This window comes from Prionailurus bengalensis, chromosome D3 (genome assembly GCF_016509475.1).
Source record: "Prionailurus bengalensis isolate Pbe53 chromosome D3, Fcat_Pben_1.1_paternal_pri, whole genome shotgun sequence".
Taxonomy (NCBI): domain Eukaryota; kingdom Metazoa; phylum Chordata; class Mammalia; order Carnivora; family Felidae; genus Prionailurus; species Prionailurus bengalensis.
In genome coordinates, this window is record NC_057356.1 from 40775863 (window position 1) to 40796862 (window position 21000).

The window sequence follows — 21000 nt, forward strand, 5'->3', positions numbered from 1 at the left end:
AGTCCACTGTGGCCCATCTTCTCCCTGTTTTCAGAATATTCTCATTGACTGTGTGCTCATCACCTGACCAATGGAGGGGAAGGAAAAGCAGCGTTGGCATCACCCTCTGACCACTCATGCACACGTGCACATAGACACACTCCCCTTCATGTGTTCGCACACGCTTTCATGTTGTTGCCCACATACACATACGTACCCTGAACGTGGAGACCTGCCCATTGTCATCGAAATTAGTTCTTATACTATTTCATTGGGTGGAAATTATGGTCTTAGGCTAAGTTCCTTAGAAGGACAGTCTGAAATAAGTTTCTCTTCCAATTGATTTATGGGAGAGTACTCTCAGGAGTGGGGATTAGGGAAACAAGCTAAGGTAGATGACAGCTAAGCAAGAATGTGGTCTCAGTTGGAGACTGGCTTCCTTCAGGGGAAGCTCTAGGGCATGAATTGCAGCACAGAGTTGATCCCAGACGTGAGCCTTCATTCTGTGACAAGTTATAGGAGAACTTTATTAATTCCAATCCATTATAGAACTTGTGCTTGTATGCCAGAGCTAAGATTTATCTTTACATTGAAAAGAAGTTGCCTAAGCAGTATGATAAAATAAGCACAGTTCAGTAGGGCAATTTCAGTTTATTAAAAACAAATGGACTTCAAATGCTTTGGAAGCATTTTTATTCACATGTTAATTCAGCAGATATTTATTAATTGCCTGCTATATACCATGCATGTGCAAGATGCTAGGGATATAATCATGAATGAGCCAAAACACATCTGCATGCTGCCTATTTTTTGCATTGTTCTGCTAATTGAAGCTAATGTAATCTGGAAGGTAAAATGGGAATCTAAAAACACGTTTTTGACAAAATTTGTGACTTGGGATAATAAAACTTTATTTGTATTTAAAAAGTTAAATTTCAGAGGTTTTAGTAATCATTTCTGGTCAAGGTCATCTATTCCATGTAATGTTTTCCTTTTCCTGGGCACAAGATTTTGAAAGCTTGCATCTAAAAAAAGTGTGAACAAGAAATTGTGTTAACATTATGATTCTTTGGAGTTTGTGTTTATTCTATCAGGCATCCTCATCATATCTAGCTCACTGATTTCTGTTTTCCTTTTCACACTGAAGAAATATAAGATGCATGTTGACCGAAACACTGGCATAATTGAAATGTTCATGGAAAAGCTACAGGATGAGGATGAGGGCACATACACTTTCCAGCTTCAAGATGGAAAAGCAGTTGGCCATTCTACTCTTGTTCTCATTGGAGATGGTACGAATTCTGTGAAACATCAGCTGAAAGATTTCCCTGCTCCCTTCAATGCAAACACCCATGGCACAAAAGTAGTCGCTTGGAAGGCAGTAGGAATTGCTTCTTGTATTTCAAAGTTGGAATCCAATTTTCAGTTAATACTTTCCATAGTACTTCATTTCATAGACACCAGATTTATCCTTATCCCACAAGGAAGACTACAGTTCAGTCATCTCATATATAAACAAGTATTTATTACTAAAATTCTCCAGTGAAGGAGACTGCAACACAGCCAAGTCTGTATATGTATCTCAGAAACGATGCTCCTACCTTATATTGTGTACTTACTTTAAATTACTTAAGAAGAAAAATATGCAAAAGTAGTGTATGCCAAATCAATTAGTCATACTTTAGAACTAGATTATATGTCAGCTGCCATAAGCCACTGTAGAAACCACCAAGATGTAAAATGTGGCATTTAGCAAGTGTGGCATTTGGGAAGGTTGGCCAGATCTCTACATTTGCAACTTCCGATACTGCTTCACTATTTCCTAGCGCAATGACCTTAAACAATTTACTTAACCTTTCTAAGCCTACTTCTTCATCATGAAGACTTACAACAAATAGGGGGTCATGGTGTATGAGTGTTATAATAATGAGTACAAATCACTTAGCACGGTGACTGGCATATACATTTATACCACTCAACTCAGTTTCATACTTCTTTCTTTTTCAATCTTTAGTTTATAAAAAGCTCCAGAAAGAAGCTGAATTCCAGCGGCAAGAATGGATCAGGAAACAAGGTAAAAATGGGCAGTGAGTAAAAAGAATAACTTCAATTTCTTGAACAAAATATTCCAAGATTATTTCCATAACAAGTTAAAATGCATTATTTTTGCTTATGTTACTAATGCCCTGGTAAATACAAAATAATTGAAAATATTTATTATTAAATATGTATCCATTTAAATATTTGAAAATTAATCTTGAATTTTAAATTATCACTTCACACATGTATCGCTTTAGAATTTAAGAATGAGCTTTGATTTTGCATTTGTGGTTAATAGGGTGATTACTGATGTCATTAAAATTTTATAGGTCCTCATTTTGCTGAGTATTTGAGCTGGGAAGTGACTGGTGAATGTAATGTACTATTGAAATGCAAGGTAAGAAGTAGATAAGTTTTTAATATTTGATATAAGGGAAATAAAGATAAAATAGAATGTGAGAAAAGGAAGATCAATTTTTCATCTCCTTCATTTGAACCAAAATGCTAAGTGACACATTCTTACTGTTGAATGTTACTGTAATCATTGGTTGGTAAGAAGCATAAAGTAAAATGAAACATAAAATAAGATAAAACAACATAAAAATATGGGAAGACAAGATGATGGCTCCTATTCATTACACCTTAGCTAATAAGGACTGGCTCTTCTTTTCTTTTTTTTAAGACTTTGTGGGTTTTTTTTTTAAAAGCTTTTTAATGTTTATTTTATTTTTGAGAGAGAGAGAGGCAAAGACAGAGTGTAAGTAGGGGAGGGGCGGAGGGAGAGGGAGACACAGAATCTGAAGCAGGCTCCAGGCTCTGAGCTGTCAGCACAGAGCCCAACGCAGGGCTCAAACTCACAAGCCATGAGTCATGACCTGAGCTGAGGTGGGTTGCTTAGCTGACTGAGCCACCCAGGCGCCCCAAGACTTTACATTTTTTAGAACAATTTTAGGTTCACAGCAAAATTGTAGGGAAGATATAGATATTTCCCATATACCCCGCCCTGTCCGCACAAATGTACAGCCTCCACCTACGTTAAATCCCCCACCAGAGTTGCACATTTGCTACAATTGATGATCCTACACTGACACATGATAATCACCCAAAGTCCACAGTTGACATTAGGGTTCACTCTTGACATTATATATGCTATGGGTTTGGACAAATATGTAATGACTTGTATCCACCATTGTAGCATCATTCAGAGTTTTTTCACTGCCCTAAAAAGCAAAAAGCCTCTGTGCTCTGCCTATTCATTCTTCCCTCCCCACTCCCAACTCTTTAAAAATTATTAATCTCAGAAGAATCTCACATGGTCTTTGTTTCAGGCCAAATGTGCATTCTAACTAGTAGATCTATTCCACGATCATTCTAGATACACTGTCCTTCCCTGGAAATTTAGCAATTTCGTATCTATATTCTGTGACTGGTGCAACAATTCCTTTGAGTATTGGCTAGCTCAGAGGCTGGTTCTGGAACCAGCATGCTTCCAGGAGGGGAGAGGTTTGATGAAGAGTGTACAGCTCTCATTAGGCCTTGGGAAAGATTTAGGGGGAAAAAGCCATATCACACCCTTAATCATTTTATACCTTAGCACATGGTGTGTTCAGCCGAGTGAGTCACCAAAATGTTTTGGACCGGGAACTGCTGGATGAGGTCGGAGTGTAAAGGTCATGACAGCAGACAGTGGCTCCAAGTAGAAGCATGGATCTGGCATTTGGCACTAGCAAAGCCAGAACCCAAGCGCCCCCGTCTCTTCTAAGTCTGATGAAAGTTACAGAAACATCAGTCTTCCAGAAAGGTGTCTGAAAATTAAATTCTAGGCTTTAGTCTCAATGGAAATGGCAAAGCTTCCTGAAAACAGTTTCTCAGGCAGCAGCCAAAACCCTCTCTCTCCTCCTGGCTGTCCACTGCCATACAGCCCCTGGCTCACTTTCTCCTCCACAACTGCCCACCCCGCAAACCACCCTTTCCCAGGGGCCCACACATCTATCCTGCTTCTTTCTGTACTACCCACCTGTTGTACTAGCCTTTTGGGATGTGAGCTCCAGTGTCCTGTTCTGATGGCTTTCCTCAGGAGAATCAGCCCTTTGCCCAGATTCTGAACAACCATGGAAGCCTAAAAATAGAATCTAGATATTCATACATTATGTACTTATGCTGTTCCAGTGCCTGTTCCTTATGCTGTTTCAGCTTCTCCGACAAAATCCTTTCTCTAGTCCCAGCTTAGTCATCTTTTCTGTAAGACCTTTTCCTTCTTTGTGCAGGTAGAATGAACCTTCCTCTGTCTTCCCATAGCTCTTTGTTTCATTATTAGAGCAGTTTAGGCGCATTTAGCAATTTATATATTCATTATAGTTAATGGAGTATGTGTAACTAAACATTCAGACTCATGAGACTATCATGGACCCCATTTGGAACTAGTCTACTCAAAAGAATATAGGACAAGAACCCCAGCATGCCTGCAAAGCAGAGCTGGGCACTCCTCTCCTGCAGGAATCCACGCCACCATTTTCTTCATCTGTTTGTCATATAGTTTGTTATATAGTTATATTTCCTCTTTGGGGACTTGTGTGTGCATTTCTTCAGTTGTTCAGTGGGGTCTTAAGGATTGTTCTCTTGATTTGTATGAAGTCTTTACTTTTTTTTTTAACGTTTATTTATTTTTGAGACGGAGAGAGACAGAGCATGAACAGGGGAGGGGCAGAGAGAGAGGGAGACACAGAATCTGAAACAGGCTCCAGGCTCTGAGCTGTCAGCACAGAGCCCAACATGGGGCTCGAACTCACGGACCGCGAGATCATGACCTGAGCCGAAGTGGGACGCTTAACCGACCGAGCCACCCAGGCGCCCCTGAAGTCTTTACTCTTGACACAATATTAATTACACAAGAAATACAAGAATATAGTCTTCTTTGTAGAAAATTTAAACATTGTAGATAAAGGTCAAGATCCCTTTAACTGTACGAGTTTGAAACTTATGATGTTATGATGTATGGATATAGGATTTAAATGAGTTTCCTCAAAATTGCTAAGCAATTAATTTACTAAACCATACTTGATGGTTTTTAACTAAACTTACTGTGAGGATCAATTCACAATATATACATACATCAAATCAATATGCTATATACCTTAAACTTACACATTGTATGTCAATTGTATCTCAACAAAACTAAAAACATTTTAATTAAAAAATGTTTTCACAAACATACTTCCCTTCCACACTTCTTTGCAAAGCTTCAGTCATCTTTTTAAAAATATTTAGATATACATTGGGGCTTACTCATTCTGTTCTTTTGATAAAGCCATTTGTTTTTGTGACACAGGCTATATTTTAATGTGATGGGATGTGTCTTCTATGGTTTTCAGATATTTATTATTTATTTTATTTAAGTATACATGTTAACATGTACATATCTATTCTTTTCTGTCCACCAGACGATCTTAAAGTCAATTTTTACTGCTAGAAATAGGTGCTATTGATTTAGGTTTATTCATTTGTATCCATTTTATTCTAAACTCTTTGCCAATTAAAATTGCTTTCAATTGATCCCTTCAGATATCTATGCCTTCTGGAGTGCCTGGGTGGCTCAGTCAGTTAAGTGTTTGACTTTGGCTCAGGACACGGTCTCAAGGCTCATGGGCTCGAGCCCCGTGTCAGGCTCTGTTTTGACAGTTCAGAGTCTGGAGCCTGCTTCAGATTCTATGTCTCCCCCTCTCTTTGCCCCTCCCCTGCTCATGCTCGCTTGCTCTCTCTCTTTCTCTTTTTCTCTCTTTCAAAAATAAATAAACATTAAAAATTTTTGAAAAAAAGAAATCTATGTCTTCTAATTTCATGCATTTCTTCTATCCAATGCTACATTAGAAACTAGTTTTGTAAGAGCAGCATTCCCTTACTTCAAGAAGTATAATTATGGCTTTTCTTCCAGGTGGCAAATATTAAGAAGGAGACTCATATTGTGTGGTACAAAGATGAAAGAGAGATATCAGTGGATGAAAAGCATGACTTTAAGGATGGCATATGTACACTGCTTATAACAGAGGTAGGTGACTATAAATGTGAAATGTAATTTATTAGTTCTGTACCCTACATTCTTCTAAAAAAGAGATAAGATTCTGTATTCCTTGACTCCAGGCATTTGTTACCTTACTTCTAGCTGCTCCAAAGATCCGTGCCCTGACATCACCCCAAAAATAAACAAACCATAGGAACACAAAAACTCTCACTTTGTGATAATGCATGGATTTGTCAGATATCCAACCAATATTGGCTAGACACCACAACTCTGGCCTCTCTAAGCTACTTCTTTTCATAGATGGGTGAGGGGCAAAGCAATTAAGTAGATTCTTCTTGGTTTGCTCTTAAGCCTCATGATAACTTGTTCCCTCAAAGTACAGAGACATCAGGCATAGTATTCATGTAAGTATAGGGTTTTACCTCTTTTTTTTGTCTAAAAGGCGATATCTTTCAAATATATGTGATCATTAGTTTTTAATATGAAGGAAAAGTAAAGAATAAGGACTTCATAGCCTTAGAGGGTGAAAAATCAGGACCGCTAGCTGGTGAAATGATGATGGACACGTTCGTCTGTGAACTCCTCATTGCTCACATAGCCAGATGCTTGTTTAATGTGTGATTTGATGGCAGCTCTATAAACCAGAGGACCTTAAGAGTGCAAACACGGTACTCTGAGGCTGCTGGAAGCTGCAGTGTGGTGTATCCATCCCCCCCTTAGTTTTCCAAGAAAGATGCTGGGATTTATGAAGTTATCCTGAAAGACGACAGAGGAAAAGATAAGAGCAGACTGAAGCTTGTGGATGAAGGTCAGTCCACCAGCTGGGGGGGTCCATTTTGTGTGTTCTGTGTACAGGTTACCAGACTGGTGAGTAAGGCTGAGTGACAACTGAAGTCCTGCTGTGTTTGTCCACAGGTTTTGTTTTAATTGAAACTCCAGCAGAGTGAACGACTATTTTATTCAAAAATGCTTCACGTTTAGTCTTCATGGATATCAAAAGTGTACTTTAGGCGTTCAGAGAATTTGTAGTCCATAGTCCCCTAGGGTTCCATTTTCAATATAAAGCATCGTTTTTGTTTCAACCGTATAAAAAATGTTCCAGGATCAAGAACTACTGTGAGGGGCGCCTGGCTGGCTCAGTCGGAGGAGCATATGACTCTCACTCTCAGGGTTGTGAGTTCAAGCCCCACATTGGGTTTACTTTTTAAAAAGATGTTCACTTAAAAAAAATTCTATGAAAAGCATGTCGCCAAATAGTCCACTCTTAAAAGGTGGCAAGAAAGATTTATATGTGAACTGTGAAACCTCTCAGGTATTAGCAGAGCAAGAAAGAAATTTCCATTTTTGAGAGACTTCTAAGAACAAATATATCATGATAACAAAGACCTACCTGTGACCACCAAACTTCCAAGTGCATTCTTGGACAAGATCTTTAACAGTATTACTAACAAACAGTGTGAGTCTGACTTCGATTTCACCTTCCTGTTCCTCGTGGAGGCAAGACTAAATGTGCTTATTGACAAAAAGCATTATAAGGCTGAGAAATATCAGGGAGCCTGGATGGTTAATTCATTATGAGTTGATGGCACAGATGAGAAAACTTCCTCTTTGGTAAACTAAGACTTCTTGGGATTTAAGAAGAAGAGAATCCTAAAGCCAAGAACCTTCCTGGAAATCTCACGGTGGCTTTCTCTAGAATGTATATATATAGTTACAAAGAATTAGAGGGGGAAAAATATCAAAATAAGAGCAGGGACCTTTTAAAAGTTGATACAAATTAAAGTATTATTCCCTCAAAGAGTACTTATTCTCATTTGGTCAGCAAATTCACCTTATGGCCAACACCCTTCACCAGGCAGGATAATGTTGACAACACGTGCTACTAACAATTTGAGATTTGACCTTGGTGAGCATTTTTATGCTAAATTTCTGTCTGTGACTCTCTATCCACAGCCTTTAAAGAACTAATGACTGAAGTATGTAAGACAATAGGTAAGATAAAATGGTCTCCCCATGACAATGCTTCATTATGCTCCTGGTTAGGCTTACAGCTGTATGAAATATGCTGTTTTCCTCTTTCAGCTTTGTCTGCTACAGACCTGAAAATCCAGAGCACAGCCGAGGGCATACGGCTGTACTCTTTTGTTACTTACTATCTGGATGATCTGAAAGTTAACTGGTCCCACAAGTAAGTAAGTGGGAACTTAACTGCCCTGTAGAAACTCTTTCTCCATGTATGTGTGTGTGGGTGCACGCGCGCAAGGCAGGGGGGCAGGAGGAGGGCAACAGCAACCCTCTGTTCCTCTCATGTAAGGAGACTTCTTACTTCTCAGGTCTGATGTTGATGTGTATAGGATACAAGCACCCCCACAATTCCCTTAGGACAAGGTTAGCACTTTCCCTCAACACATACATGGAGAGGCCAGTGATGGCTAAAATCACCTGTCTTTGTGATTTGGGAACTATCATAATCCATACACGTCTCTATAATGCAACCTCCACCTCCAGACGGTAGACCTTAGGCTACCTCTGCTTTGCCGGGCATCCAGATCCAGATTCTGATTCTTCCCTCTCTACCTGCAGCTAACCCCTGCTATGGTCTAGAACAAAACTGAAGTAGCATGCACCAAGAGGCACCAAATTTCCTGTTATTTGAATGAATAGCCATTCGCCACAGAAACCTGACACAGTGGAGTGCCTGAGTTTGTTGTTAGCGTTAATAGCAGTCGGCATAGTTGGGCATTAACTTGTTTCTCATCCACCCCTGGAAGGCTTTGGGGATTTGCGATTACTTTCAGAATGTGTGTTTGAGCTAGACTGAGCCTGCATATCTGTTCTAATCCCAGGGTCCTCTGTGGTGTTATAGGTGAACTCAAGTTCAGCTCTGGGATTCTAAGAGCTAAAGTAGGTTTCTAAGTCAAACCAGTTCCCCATTATACTTTTGGCCGTGACCTCAACCTCTGCCCGTCCTTGAAATTTCCTGAGCTGAAAGAGAACTGCAGCCTAGCATAGACATCTGATGGGGTACAGTCCCCTTCAGTCCACTCTTTGGATGCAGACCTCCTTAGCAGCCCCACTGGGCAGTAGGTCACTGTGGCAGCCCTGGGAAGGGGCACACAACAGTGTTTATCTTCCCTACAGTGGGTGTTTATAACATGCTGGTCACTGCTCCACACCCTTTCCATGTATGAATTCAGTTAATATTCACAACTCTAGGAAGCAAGTAATTCTCACTCGGTGATGAGGAAGCTCAGGCTCAGGGAGGTGATTTGCCTGAGGCCACACGACTAAGTGGTAGATGGAGAACTGAGCCCAGACAGCCTGGCTCCAGAGCCCCTCATCCTGGCACTACTCTGTGTTCGTGTTGCTTTAAAAGTCTAGATTGAACATTTAACCAGAGCTAGGTCCCACAAAATAGTCATTTGTGTTTTCTTTAAAAATGACTTTACTGTGATATAGAACACAGTTTTTATTCGTATTCTTATTCATTTCCTGAGTTCTTAAAAAAACAGAGCGGGGAGGGGGACGTGGGGGTGGGAAGAGAAGGAGTAAAATTCCAATTTGAACGCCTGGGGTTTCATTCCTTTGTTCTATTTCTTTCAGAACATTTTAGGAAAGTAATTATAAGTTAAAATAGATCAAATTCTAGGAAATTCCTCTGTGACAGCTAGGACATCCTAATATATCGGTCTGAAGAATAAGAGAAGATAAATTAACTGAATCATCAATCAAAAGTCTTTACATCATCTTTAAAAGAATTACTTGTTCACAAAATTGAGAGCATTCAGTTTTGAGGAAACTGCTGTTAGACTAGCAAGGCATAAACCTCTGACTCTATTCAGTCTAGTCAGCTGAATGACTGTTTTATGTACCCGGGTACCTATGACAGATTCAGGAATCAAGGACTCATTGTCTTCACTGTCTTTATGTAAATATGCAGCATAACAGGAAAAAAAAACCTTGAAATGGGCTTTAGTCTTGACTTGGCTCCTATCTTTCTTTGATTCTTAGGCCAGTCATTTAATTTTCTGAAATGTCAGGTTTCTCTCATATGAAATAGCAACAATAATACCTGTTTTATCTCATAATACTGATGGACCCAATGAGAGAATGAAAAAAGTTATGGCACTTTGTAAACCGTGAAGGGCTTTACAAATGTAAGGTATTATGCATGTTGGTCAGAGATTAGAGATTTCAAACAGATTTATTATAGCAAACCAGAGGACTATCTATCTTTCTAACTGTCTAAGACATATATATTGCTCAGACTCAAGTCTGTGGGTGCAGAGGGGCTCCATTACTGTTCATTTTATGGCAGTTTAACTTTTAATAGCTTTTAAAGAATGTAGTGTATAAGAAAAATGCTGTGAATGTTTATTTGAAAGCTGAAAATTTTTAGTCATGATTTTTGTTTTTGTTTTTAAAGTTCATTTTGTTTATTACAACTACAAACATAATACATTGCTTCTTTTAGAAAATACACATAATATCATATTACATATTAGAAAGAGTTTATAATATGATATCCTCTCTAGTTTTCTAGCCATAGGGTAAACTTTTTGGTGTACTTCCAGTCTTTTCCCTATGCATAATTGTTGCTATCATTAAGTAGTTTTGTGCCTTTTCTTCTTATTTCCTCTTGTGTTTACAAACTCTTCGTAAAGTTTCTTTTAGCATCATTGAGAGTATATCTACCTCTACCTCTCTCTTACCTCATTTATAACAGTAACATGTCTGGGCCATCAGATCACAAAGCAAAGGGTTCTATTTGCTTTCATTCTCTTGTAAAGAATGCAATGTATGTGTCTGCTCATGACCTACTACAGAATTTAGAGAAACTCACGTTCAGGGACAGAGAAAGTGCCTCATTCATTTTGGCAGAGATTCTGCTTTTCATTTACTCTAGGCCTTCCTACCAAGTACATATATTTACATATGTTTTAAATAGCTTTGTAACCACGTACATGTCAATAGATTTCAGCCACAGATGAACCTCCTTAGGTCTGCTTTTAATTATTTTGTAAAATCTGATTTATAGCCGTAGACCATCTGCGTGACATATGCTGTAATATAACATGGAGTTTGGCCTTTTCACTATAAAGATTCTCTTAGCCCTACAAATAAACCCAAGCAAAAACAAAGATCATTAATACCACTGAGAAGTATTGGCGTTGCAATCGGCTAGGGCCCCACACTGCTGTTGGGAGTTAAATGTACAGACTGTCAGACCCCTTACCCTCACCCCCGCCCAGGGCCTTGGAATCCAAGTTCTGTGATGCAGGGCCCATAATTTTTCTGAAGCAGAACATATGTGGATCCCATGTTGTTTGAAAGCCTGTAAAACTCTATGGTGAGATCTTTAAGAAAGAGTAAAAATGAGCTCTGGATGAAAGCAAACAATAACAATGTTTTCTTTGATATGAACAGCGGGACTGCTATTAAGTACTCAGACAGAGTTAAGAGTGGGGTCACCGGGGAGCAGATCTGGCTGCAAATCAATGAGCCCACTCCGAATGACAAAGGGAAGTATGTAATGGAGCTCTTTGATGGCAAAACTGGACACCAAAAGACAGTGGATCTTTCTGGACAAGGTAAATGGATATTTTGCAGGTTAGAAATTCCTGAGGAGGAGAGGGCTTTTAAAAAAGAATGAAGGGTGACAAGAAGCCATTACATTTGACTACTGAAAGATGATTGGGGATTTTAATCAAGTAGTTTAAATTTAGCGTGGTGGTAGAAGAAAGAATTCAGTGGGTCTTGGAGTATCAGTGAAAAGTATACAGTGGAGACAATAAACATGGAGAGAAAGAACTACCTTTTCAAGGTGCTTACAAGGAAGGGCAGGTTGATTTACAATCACTTGAGCAAGGACGATCACTGAAAAAGAAATGTGTTATGGTGATTGAAATTTGAGCATGTTTAATAGAGTTTAAGAAATCAGTTGAGATGGAAGGATTGAAGGTGGGAGTGGAGGGGAATAACCAATATATCAGCGTTCTGAAGAATGGAAGGCTTGAGATCTAGGGCTGAGGCGGAGGCGTTGACTTTGGGAAGAGCAAGGGATTCCTTTTCTTCAGAAACCAGAGGAGGGTAAATGTGAATTGGCAAAGATCAATATTAAGGAGAAGAGAAGAAAGTTGGAAAAGTTGGGTCCTTATGGCCTCAGATTTCTTGGTCATCTGCTGAGAGAACGGGGGCATCTGGAGAGAAGAGGAAAGAGGAGCAGGAAGTAGTGAGAAACATGGACAAACACAGACCAGAAGTAACACGCAACTATCAACCACAAGTTAAATGGTTAAAAGAGGTGGAAGAGGAGAGCAAGTGTGTGTGTGTTCCTCACACACCTGTGGCTCTTGATCTGTCAGCCCCAAGGCCTTGAAAGCCACAGGGTCAGGATATTGTACCCTCAGGCTTTTAATGTGTAGCTTACTTATCACCATCCTTGCCTCCAGCTCCTGTTTCTATCATCCTCCTTCAAGCACTCGGGACTCTGCCTTGGGGTGTTCCTTCCACTGCTCCTATCTAGCTTCTACCTAATATTTCTCAAGGAGACTGTGGACTGACTTTTTCTTCCACTTCTTCATGTACTCAAATGCAATCTAAATATCCCAGAACTCTTAGTGTTTTTAATCCTCAGAGAGTAGATTCACAATTCAGAGCACAGCCTTTTCAGTCCTGCCTTGAGTTATTTTGTGCTGACTCCCCTTATCTTTACCCCCCATCTCCCACTCATTTGGACTGGAAAGATTCAAATGGGAGTGGTTGCCTCCGCCTCCCCCTCCCCACCCCCCCCACCACTGTGCCTGAGTCACACACTGCAGTGACAGGGGATCTCTCGCATTTTGAAACACAACAGAAAATGGGAAACAGGAAGGGGGTGGATTTAAAAACAAAAACCAGAACCTAAAAAACTTTTTCTTTTACTCTCCGGCTCACCAAAGCATATTGGTTCAGCGATGCCCATGTCTCAGTGTAGTGTGGGCAAAAGGAAGGGCACCGAACGCTTAGCTAGGGGTAGCCTAACTGGCCTACCTCCCCAGACTTGAAGCCTGACTTTGTGCTTATTCTTCCCATCTGTAAAAGCAGGGGGATGGACTGGTATTATGTAAATACTTTCTAGACATAAAATATCATGATTCTCAGACCAAAGAGGAGCTTAAAGAAGAGATGAGAGAGACTTCAAAATAAAGCTGCCTTTTTACCTGAAGCATTCCAAGCAGCTTGCTCTGCAGGCTCAGGGGGGAGAAGAGATTTTAGAACAGTGTAGCTCTCATTTCCTCATCTGCTGTCTTTTATCTCGGCTCCTGGCCAGCTCAGAAGCATTGCTTCGGGCCCACACTGGCACACACTGTGAGTGTCATAGTTCCTGTGCCCTTTCACACAGATAGACGGGCCAGACTATGCAACATGGAAACACTTAACTGTCCAGCTAGGAAGCTGTGACGTACATGGGGGATGATTTAATAACAGAAAAGCCTTTTTGATGTTCAGGATGTTTAACCACCTTTATTACCATTTTATCTTTGGCAGAGTGAATCTTTGCCTTTCTGTTTGAAAGGATGGTCTTGCAACCGAATTGGGAGCTTCTAAAATCCACTACTTCATCTTTTCTCCCTAGAAAGTATTTGCTTCCCCTGTGAAGTCCATCAAGTTGCAGAGTAAAGGAGGCATAGCCTTATTCAAAGTCAGCTTAGTCATGTCCGGACTGATCACACCGACCTCAGGCTGTGAATTTTAATCCACTCCTGTTGTGTCCTCAGTTCTGGGTGAGAACATTCTAACTTCTCTTTTTTTCTCTTAAAGCATATGATGAAGCCTTTGCTGAATTCCAGAGATTAAAGTAAGTCCCTTGCCATTTGCATTCACTGATTTCTCTGGAACATGGTGTGCTCAGGTATTCCCCCACCTGAGGGTTAGAGAGGGTCTTTTATTTTGGCAAATGCCTAAAAGCAACACTTCCCACTGCCTTGTTGAGCAGCAAGATGTCTCCCAGGCAATGAAATGCAGTCCAGGTTTCGCCACTTTGAAGTAACACTAAAACAAAATTCTTCTTTGTTTTCATGTTTGTTCCTGTCTCTCAACCACAGACAAGCTGCCATTGCAGAAAAAAGTAAGTAAAACCCCCTTCCCGTTTATTCCTGGCATAGTTTCAAAACATAACTTTCATTTGTTTATTGTGACTGCAGATGGAGAAGAATGAATTTTTTTCCTTTCTTTTTTCTTTTTAACCTTCTACATGTGTTTTCATTTAGTCTCTTGAGTAAGAATGTCTGTGAAAGGAAGGTCTCAGGTTACATTTTAAGACCGTCACTCAGCTCTTGAGCTAACCACCCAGGTGTCCTGAGAAATCTCTGGGCACAAATTATGCAAGTTGTTAACCACTTGCAGCAGGCACAATGTGTCAGAAAAATTTATATATATTAAAGAACAGAAGAAATAAGAAACTTTGTGGGGTGCCTGGATGGCTCAGTCAGTTGAGTGCCTGACTCTTGATTTCGGATTATCTCACAGTCTGTGGGATCGAGGCCCACGTCAGGCTGTGTGCTGATAGCGTGGAGCCTGCTTGGGATTCTCTCTTTCCCTCTCTCTCTGCCTCTCCCGTGCTCATGCTCTCTCTTTCAAGATAAATAAACTTAAAAAAAATTTTTAATAAAAAAAAAGAATTTGTGTACATTTGGCATCAGGTAAATCACTATCACTGATTTACTCCTGCATTTTCCTAAGAACCTTTGTAGGATAAAAGCTGCCAATTAAGGCCTTCTTGAATACTTCACGGTCTGAGTGAACAAATGCCAAACTGTCAAGTCTGTGTACCCAGAAATGTGCTCACTACTAACTTCTGTCAGCTGTTTGCCTCACACATGGGGATTTCTGGAACGCCCAATCTTTTAGGATTTCAGGGGTCATGGACTAAATATCGTAATCATGCAGGTTCTCTCTGAGTGTGTGAAGCAACAATTTGAAAATGGTTGAAGGTTAAAATTGTAGAGTCAGTCCTGAGCTGGAATGGAAGGGAACCGTAGGGGAGTGAGAAATGAGGTCATTGCCAGCCTTTTAGTGGCTCCAGGTCATTCAGGATGGAACTTTTCACCTTTGACTTGCACTGCTTCCCGCCTCCTTCCTGCTCCTTCCCTCTTCCTGCCCTTGTGCTGGGTTTGTGTGGCTGCTGCTAGTGGTGAATGGGGCAGGCACCGGGGCCCACCGTGGGCCAGAGGGGAGCGCTCCTTGTTGGTACCCAGTGTGCCTCTCCTGCTCCTGTACACACGCACAAGCAAATCCAGTGTCCACAGTTGGTGGCTACTCCCCATTCTCAAACTCTGGTGGGCAAGGAGCCTGACCTTCCTTCCAGTTCATGAACTCTTTCTGAAATTTCTGTATCAAAGCAGTTTAGAGCTGGAAGAGACTTTAGTGCTTTTCTAGCCCCATGTGTTTAATCTTTTATATGTTGGGGGATGCTTCATTCAAACACCATCTTTCATGCAGATCCAGTATCTGTGTGAAAGATATTTTACCAAAATGGGTAAAAGCTGAGTTAGCTTCATTGGAGTTGGGATGGGGTCTGAGCTCCCTGACTCAGTGCCCCTCCTCAGAGGGCCCCTAGAGGAATCCCACAGATGCTGTGGAGCAGAGCTGGGTGACATCATGCCCACAGCTGTAATGCAACCCTTCCTCCACACCACAGATTAGGAGACTGGGGTCCACACAGGTGCCCTGCTTGATATCACACATCAGGTGTGGCAGGAGCCAAATGATGAGTTGAACTTACAAGTGGTGCAAGGTGCAATGGAATCAACAGGAGAAAGCAGTGAAGATTCAAGACTCATTCAAAGCTTTAGTCTTCTGACTTCGGGATCTAGAGTCACACGTTAATTAAAGTAGGCCTAAAATTGAGAGTGTGGTGGCTACTGCTTTAGTGGCAAACAGTATCCCTTTGAGCAGATTATACAAAGGTGTTCTTCTCTGGGGCTGGGCCAGTCACACCCAGAGCACAGGGCTTAGTGGGGGCAGGGGGGCAAGAGGTCAACTCTGGACTTCAGCACCCTTCCCACACCTCGCCCCCTCAGCTGGGGCCCTTGCACTCATGCCCATAGATCGTAGCCCTACATACCAAGAACTAGTAGGAGACAAGAAAGAAAAGCTCTCTAGAAAAGTCCACAAAGAAAGCCCACAATTTGCATAAACCTCCAGATCTCATGGCATATAGCCTCCAATTATGCAACTTTTTTTTTTTTTTAATCATAGGGAAGCCCATAAAGGAGGCCAAGCAGAGTTGGAGGCTGTCCATAGAGATCTGCTCTGCCTCCTCGAGTTGAGCCCCACTGAGCTGCAGAAGGGCCAGGGCTAAAAATAGCTGTGAAAATTATAGAGCAGGTCTTGATGCCACAAAGCCATCCATCTCAAGCTGATAATTTAGGCACAGATAGAGGCACCCACGCACACAAAGTATCGTATGAGGAAGGGTAACATCCACAATCACTGGATCATTTTCTTATTTTACATATTAAAAACAGGTATAAAGGAATTATAAGGAGAAGGAGGCTAAATTGGAAAGTTAGTTCCCTGGGGTGGTTTTGTGAATGGGATCACTGATGCTCATCATTTCAGTGATTAACCAGAAATGCCTATGCTTGCAGATCGTGCCCGAGTGCTGGGTGGTCTCCCCGATGTGGTCACCATCCAGGAAGGCAAGGTAAGCATGCACCACTCCTGTCCTCACGTCTTCCACACTAGCAATGGGTTCCAGTGGCCCAGACTTTGTTCTAAGCAAGTCCCCACCACTGCTTCTTAGGGTTCATTTCAGAATAGCCAGATTCAAAGCACAAACCAAGTCTGTTTTTTAGGCCAAGGATCAGGATACAAGTTCGCCTTACACAGGCCCATGTGGACCACAGAGTCTATTTCCAGAGGTGCCCTTTCATACCATGAGAAGCAAAAAATGTTCGATCACAACAATATGACAAACACAAATGAAGAAAGATGTGAACGTTAATACCTAGTGGAAAATAGGCTGTCCTGTTAAATACTTCGCCTCTGAAGGGAAACATGCTGCTCAGCAAATTTCTGTTGGCTCTATTTCGGTTGAAAGCTGATTTCTTTCCATTTAACTTTAAACTGGTATTTCCTGGCTCTGTAATCATCTCTCTGAAAAGCAATGAACATAATTTCTAACCTGGAGTCATTCTCTTTATCCCTATGTTTCATGAGACAAATTTCAGGGGTGCCTGAGTGGCTCTGTCGGTTAAGCTTCTGACTTCAGCTCTGGTCATGATCTCACGGTCTGTGGGTTTGAGCCCCGCGTCGGGCTCTGTACAGATAGCGCAGAGCCTGGAGCCTTCTTTGGATTCTGTGTCTCCCTCTCTCCCTGCTCCTCCCCCGCTCACACTCTGTCTCTCTCTCTCAAAAATAAAATAAACATTTTTAAAAAGACTAATTTAATAAGCCAGCCATAGGGGAGGGGTACCTGTAGTGGCACAAAACCATTTCCCACCTCAGAAGGACACTGAAGACATTCAGTAGGTAGACTAGGGATAAAACAAGGCATGTAGAAAGGCTTTAGTGAGAGGCAGGTTTCATCCAGCTAAATTTCTTTGCGGGTAGAATGTGACCACAGCTGACTTTAAGCTCAACCACTGCAGGGTTGCAGGTTTTCATGTTCCTCATCTAATGGGGTTCAAAATATTCAGTTCACTAGGTTGTAGTGAGAATTAAGAGATAGAATGTATATGAAAGCACTTTGTGATCTATAATGGCAATAAATCTAAAGTATGGGTAGTAGTTTTCCATGACACCTAAGGTATTTGAGAGTTTGGTTTGGTTTTGTTAAAAGTTTTAACCCTCAAGGCGTGCCTGGCTGGCTCGGTCAGTAGACATGCAATTCTTGATCTCAGAGTCATGAGTTTAAGTCCCACATTGGGCATGGAGCCTACTTAAAAAAAAAAAAAAAAAAAAGTTTTAACCCCTAAGTAATCACAGTTTCCAAAATCATGTACCTGATCCACTTGGGTAAGTTTAATGGCAATAGCTTGACTATTTTTCTTGTTGAAATTTGTTTGTAGAATAATTCAGTAAAAAATGCTAATTAACCATGGAAAGGAAACTGATTTCTTAATCTCCTGTTTTTAAACAATACTCTTATAGAAGAGATAATAAGTGATCATATAAGACTCTTTAGAGAAGAATATCCTTTTCCCTGTATGTTGTGAGCCCTAGTTCTTTTTCTTATAGTTTCTGGATTTCAGTAAGAAAAAAAAATGCAAGAATGGAATTTAAAATGTGAAGTAAATTCAGAGAAACGCAAATTACAACCACAATGAAATATCCTAACACACCTATCAGAACCGCTAAAATAAAAACAGTGACAACAACAAACACCGATAAGGATGCAGAGATACAGATCACTCATATATTGCTGGTGGAAATGTAAACCAAGATTGTACAGCCACTCAGGAAAACAGTTAGACAATTTCTCAAAAAAGGAAAACATGGATTTACCATATGAGCTAGTAGTTGTACTCCTCAGCATATATCATAAAGAAATTAAAATTAAGCTCAAATAAAAACCTGTATACAGATGTTCAGTAGCCACTTTAGTCATAATAGCCCCAAACTGGAAACAGCCCAGATGACCTTTATAGCCACACACACACACGCACACGCACACACACCATGGCACACTATTGACCCATAAAAAGGGACAAACTACTGATATCTGCAGTAACTTGGATGAATCTGCAAGGAGTTGTGCCAGGTAGCAAAGGCAATCTCAAATGGCTACATACTATACAATGCTATTTATGTAATGCTTTGGAAAATTCCGTGTTGGAAATGGAAAACAGATTGGTGGTTGCCAGGAGTTGGAAGTGAGGTTGGGAGGTTGGGGACAGGGGAGTGGGTGTGGGTATAAAGGGCAACATGAGAGATCCTTGTGGTGATGGAAATGTTCTCTGTCTTGACTGAGGGACTAGATACATGGACCTAGACAAGTGACAGAATTGAATAGAGCCACACACACACACAAACACCAATGAGTGCAAGCCAAACTGGGGAAACCTGAATAAGAACAATGGATTCCATCACTGTCAATGTACTGGTTGTGTTCTTATACTATCGTTTTGTAAAATGTTTCTATTGGGGGAAACTGAGTAAGGGCACATGGGATCTCTCTATTATTCTTTACAACTGTTTATGAATCTACAATTACTCTTAAACTTTCAACAGAAAACTATGGTAAAGTAAAACTGCAGGCCTAAGCATTGATCTTTTAAAATAAGAGGGTTTCAGCACAGATCGTAGTATAATAAGATATCAGGAAATAGGAATACATTTTGGTAGAGCACCTTTGCAACTGCAACAGACTGGGTGGAGTTTTGGGGAGAAATAAAATGAGGAAGGTGGAACCTGAAAATCAGTCCCATTATCTGAAACAGCTGTTAGGATTCTGCTGCCGGGCTCTGTGAGGCAGACAGAATGCAAAGTGAGCAGGTGGTAATTACGGCAATGAGATTTCTCTACCGAGACAGCGTCCAGATGCCACATGAGAACAAAAGGCATATCTAGGTGTTTACGAAAGCAAGAGTGCCTGTGGGACCTGGAAGCAAACTCCTTTGTGTGGTTCTGATGATAAGCACTCCCAAAGGCAGAAGGCTGAGGCCCTACAGAAACCTACTCAGGACTGAAGTCAAATTGTAATCCACGCAGGTGCATATGCCACGTAACTCCACCCATCATTCCATGGGTTTTATATTCATCCTCCTTTGGGTCCTGCTGGACCACCAGAAGGATACTTGAAATTGGATTATCGTACCAAATATATTTCCTTCCCTCTGATAAAACCTGTTTTGCAGGCGCTTAATCTCACCTGCATCGTGTGGGGTGACCCGACTCCAGAGGTGTCCTGGCTGAAGAACGAGAAACCTCTGGTCACAGATGACCACTGCAGCGTCAAGTTTGAGGCTGGCAAGACGGCCTACTTCACCATCAGTGGGGTGAGCACCGCCGACTCCGGCAAATACGGGCTCGTTGTGAAGAACAAGTATGGCTCGGAGATAAGCGACTTCACTATCAGTGTGTTCATCCCAGAGGAGGAGGCAAGGAAGGCCACTGAGCAGCCCCAGAAAGGCAACAAGAAGTCCAAGTGACGGGAGACCGCTGAGAGTGTGCGCAGGGGCAGCTGTACTGAGCTGCCTCGAGTTACTTGTGTGCAAATGGCTTGAGTTAAGCATAAGGAAGTCTTCATGCTTTCTACTCCCTATTTTTGTGCTGCTTGGGGGAAAATTGTGAAATCTTTTACTCCTGTAAAAAAGCATCAACTAACAACATTTTAATAGTTTTTCTTTATCTGCAAATTCTGTGTTAAGAAAATACCATTGGTAGCACAAACATTAGGAAATGGTTTTAAGGAAAAGGCCAGAATAAAAGTCAGAGGGACGTTGAACGATGGTCAGAGAGCAGACGAATGTGTTGTGGAGCAGAGTTTGGACTTGGCTAGACTTTCCCCGGTGAATTCTCATGGGTTGCAATCATACTTCAGCATTTTTGTCAAGACAGGGATGAATTGTTAAGCCAACCAGTATGTTTTGTGTGTTGTTACGATAGTGACGTGCATTTCTATTGGCGGTCTTGTGATTTGGAGCCTCCTTGGTATTAATAAACAGTCCTCACACCTCTCCTCTTCCCCATCAGTGTTTCTCTTATTCTTCCTGTTTGGCTGCTCAGTTTAGTGGTCTCTGGTGCATCCTTCTCATTGCTTCTTATAGTGCATCTTCTGATGTAAATTCCTCTTGGTTAAAGTGGTACTTTCATGGCGCACCTGGGTGGCTCGGTTGGTTGGGCAGCCAACTTCGGCTCAGGTCATGATCTCACATCTCGTGGGTTCTAGCCCCACTTCGGGCTCTGTGCTGACAGCTCAGAGCCTGGAGCCTGCTTTGGATTCTGTGTCTCCCTTTCTCTGTGCCAACCCCACT

General features: G+C 41.3%; 1 protein-coding gene across 3 annotated transcripts in view; it reads left to right on the forward strand.

Annotated features, from left to right (window-relative positions):
- Positions 1 to 20704, forward strand: part of MYOM1 (myomesin 1) — a 155590-nt gene extending 134886 nt beyond the window's left edge. For all 3 annotated transcript variants that reach the window (XM_043558400.1, XM_043558399.1, XM_043558401.1), the window contains 12 exons: positions 1127 to 1271; positions 1994 to 2053; positions 2349 to 2416; positions 5951 to 6064; positions 6758 to 6845; positions 7991 to 8029; positions 8120 to 8225; positions 11465 to 11628; positions 13841 to 13877; positions 14125 to 14147; positions 16672 to 16727; positions 19882 to 20704. In XM_043558400.1, the coding sequence (XP_043414335.1) occupies positions 1127 to 1271; positions 1994 to 2053; positions 2349 to 2416; positions 5951 to 6064; positions 6758 to 6845; positions 7991 to 8029; positions 8120 to 8225; positions 11465 to 11628; positions 13841 to 13877; positions 14125 to 14147; positions 16672 to 16727; positions 19882 to 20175 (1194 nt within the window). In that variant the 3' untranslated portion in view covers positions 20176 to 20704. The remainder of the gene's footprint in view (positions 1 to 1126; positions 1272 to 1993; positions 2054 to 2348; positions 2417 to 5950; positions 6065 to 6757; positions 6846 to 7990; positions 8030 to 8119; positions 8226 to 11464; positions 11629 to 13840; positions 13878 to 14124; positions 14148 to 16671; positions 16728 to 19881) is intronic.
- Positions 20705 to 21000: the final 296 nt, after the last annotated feature.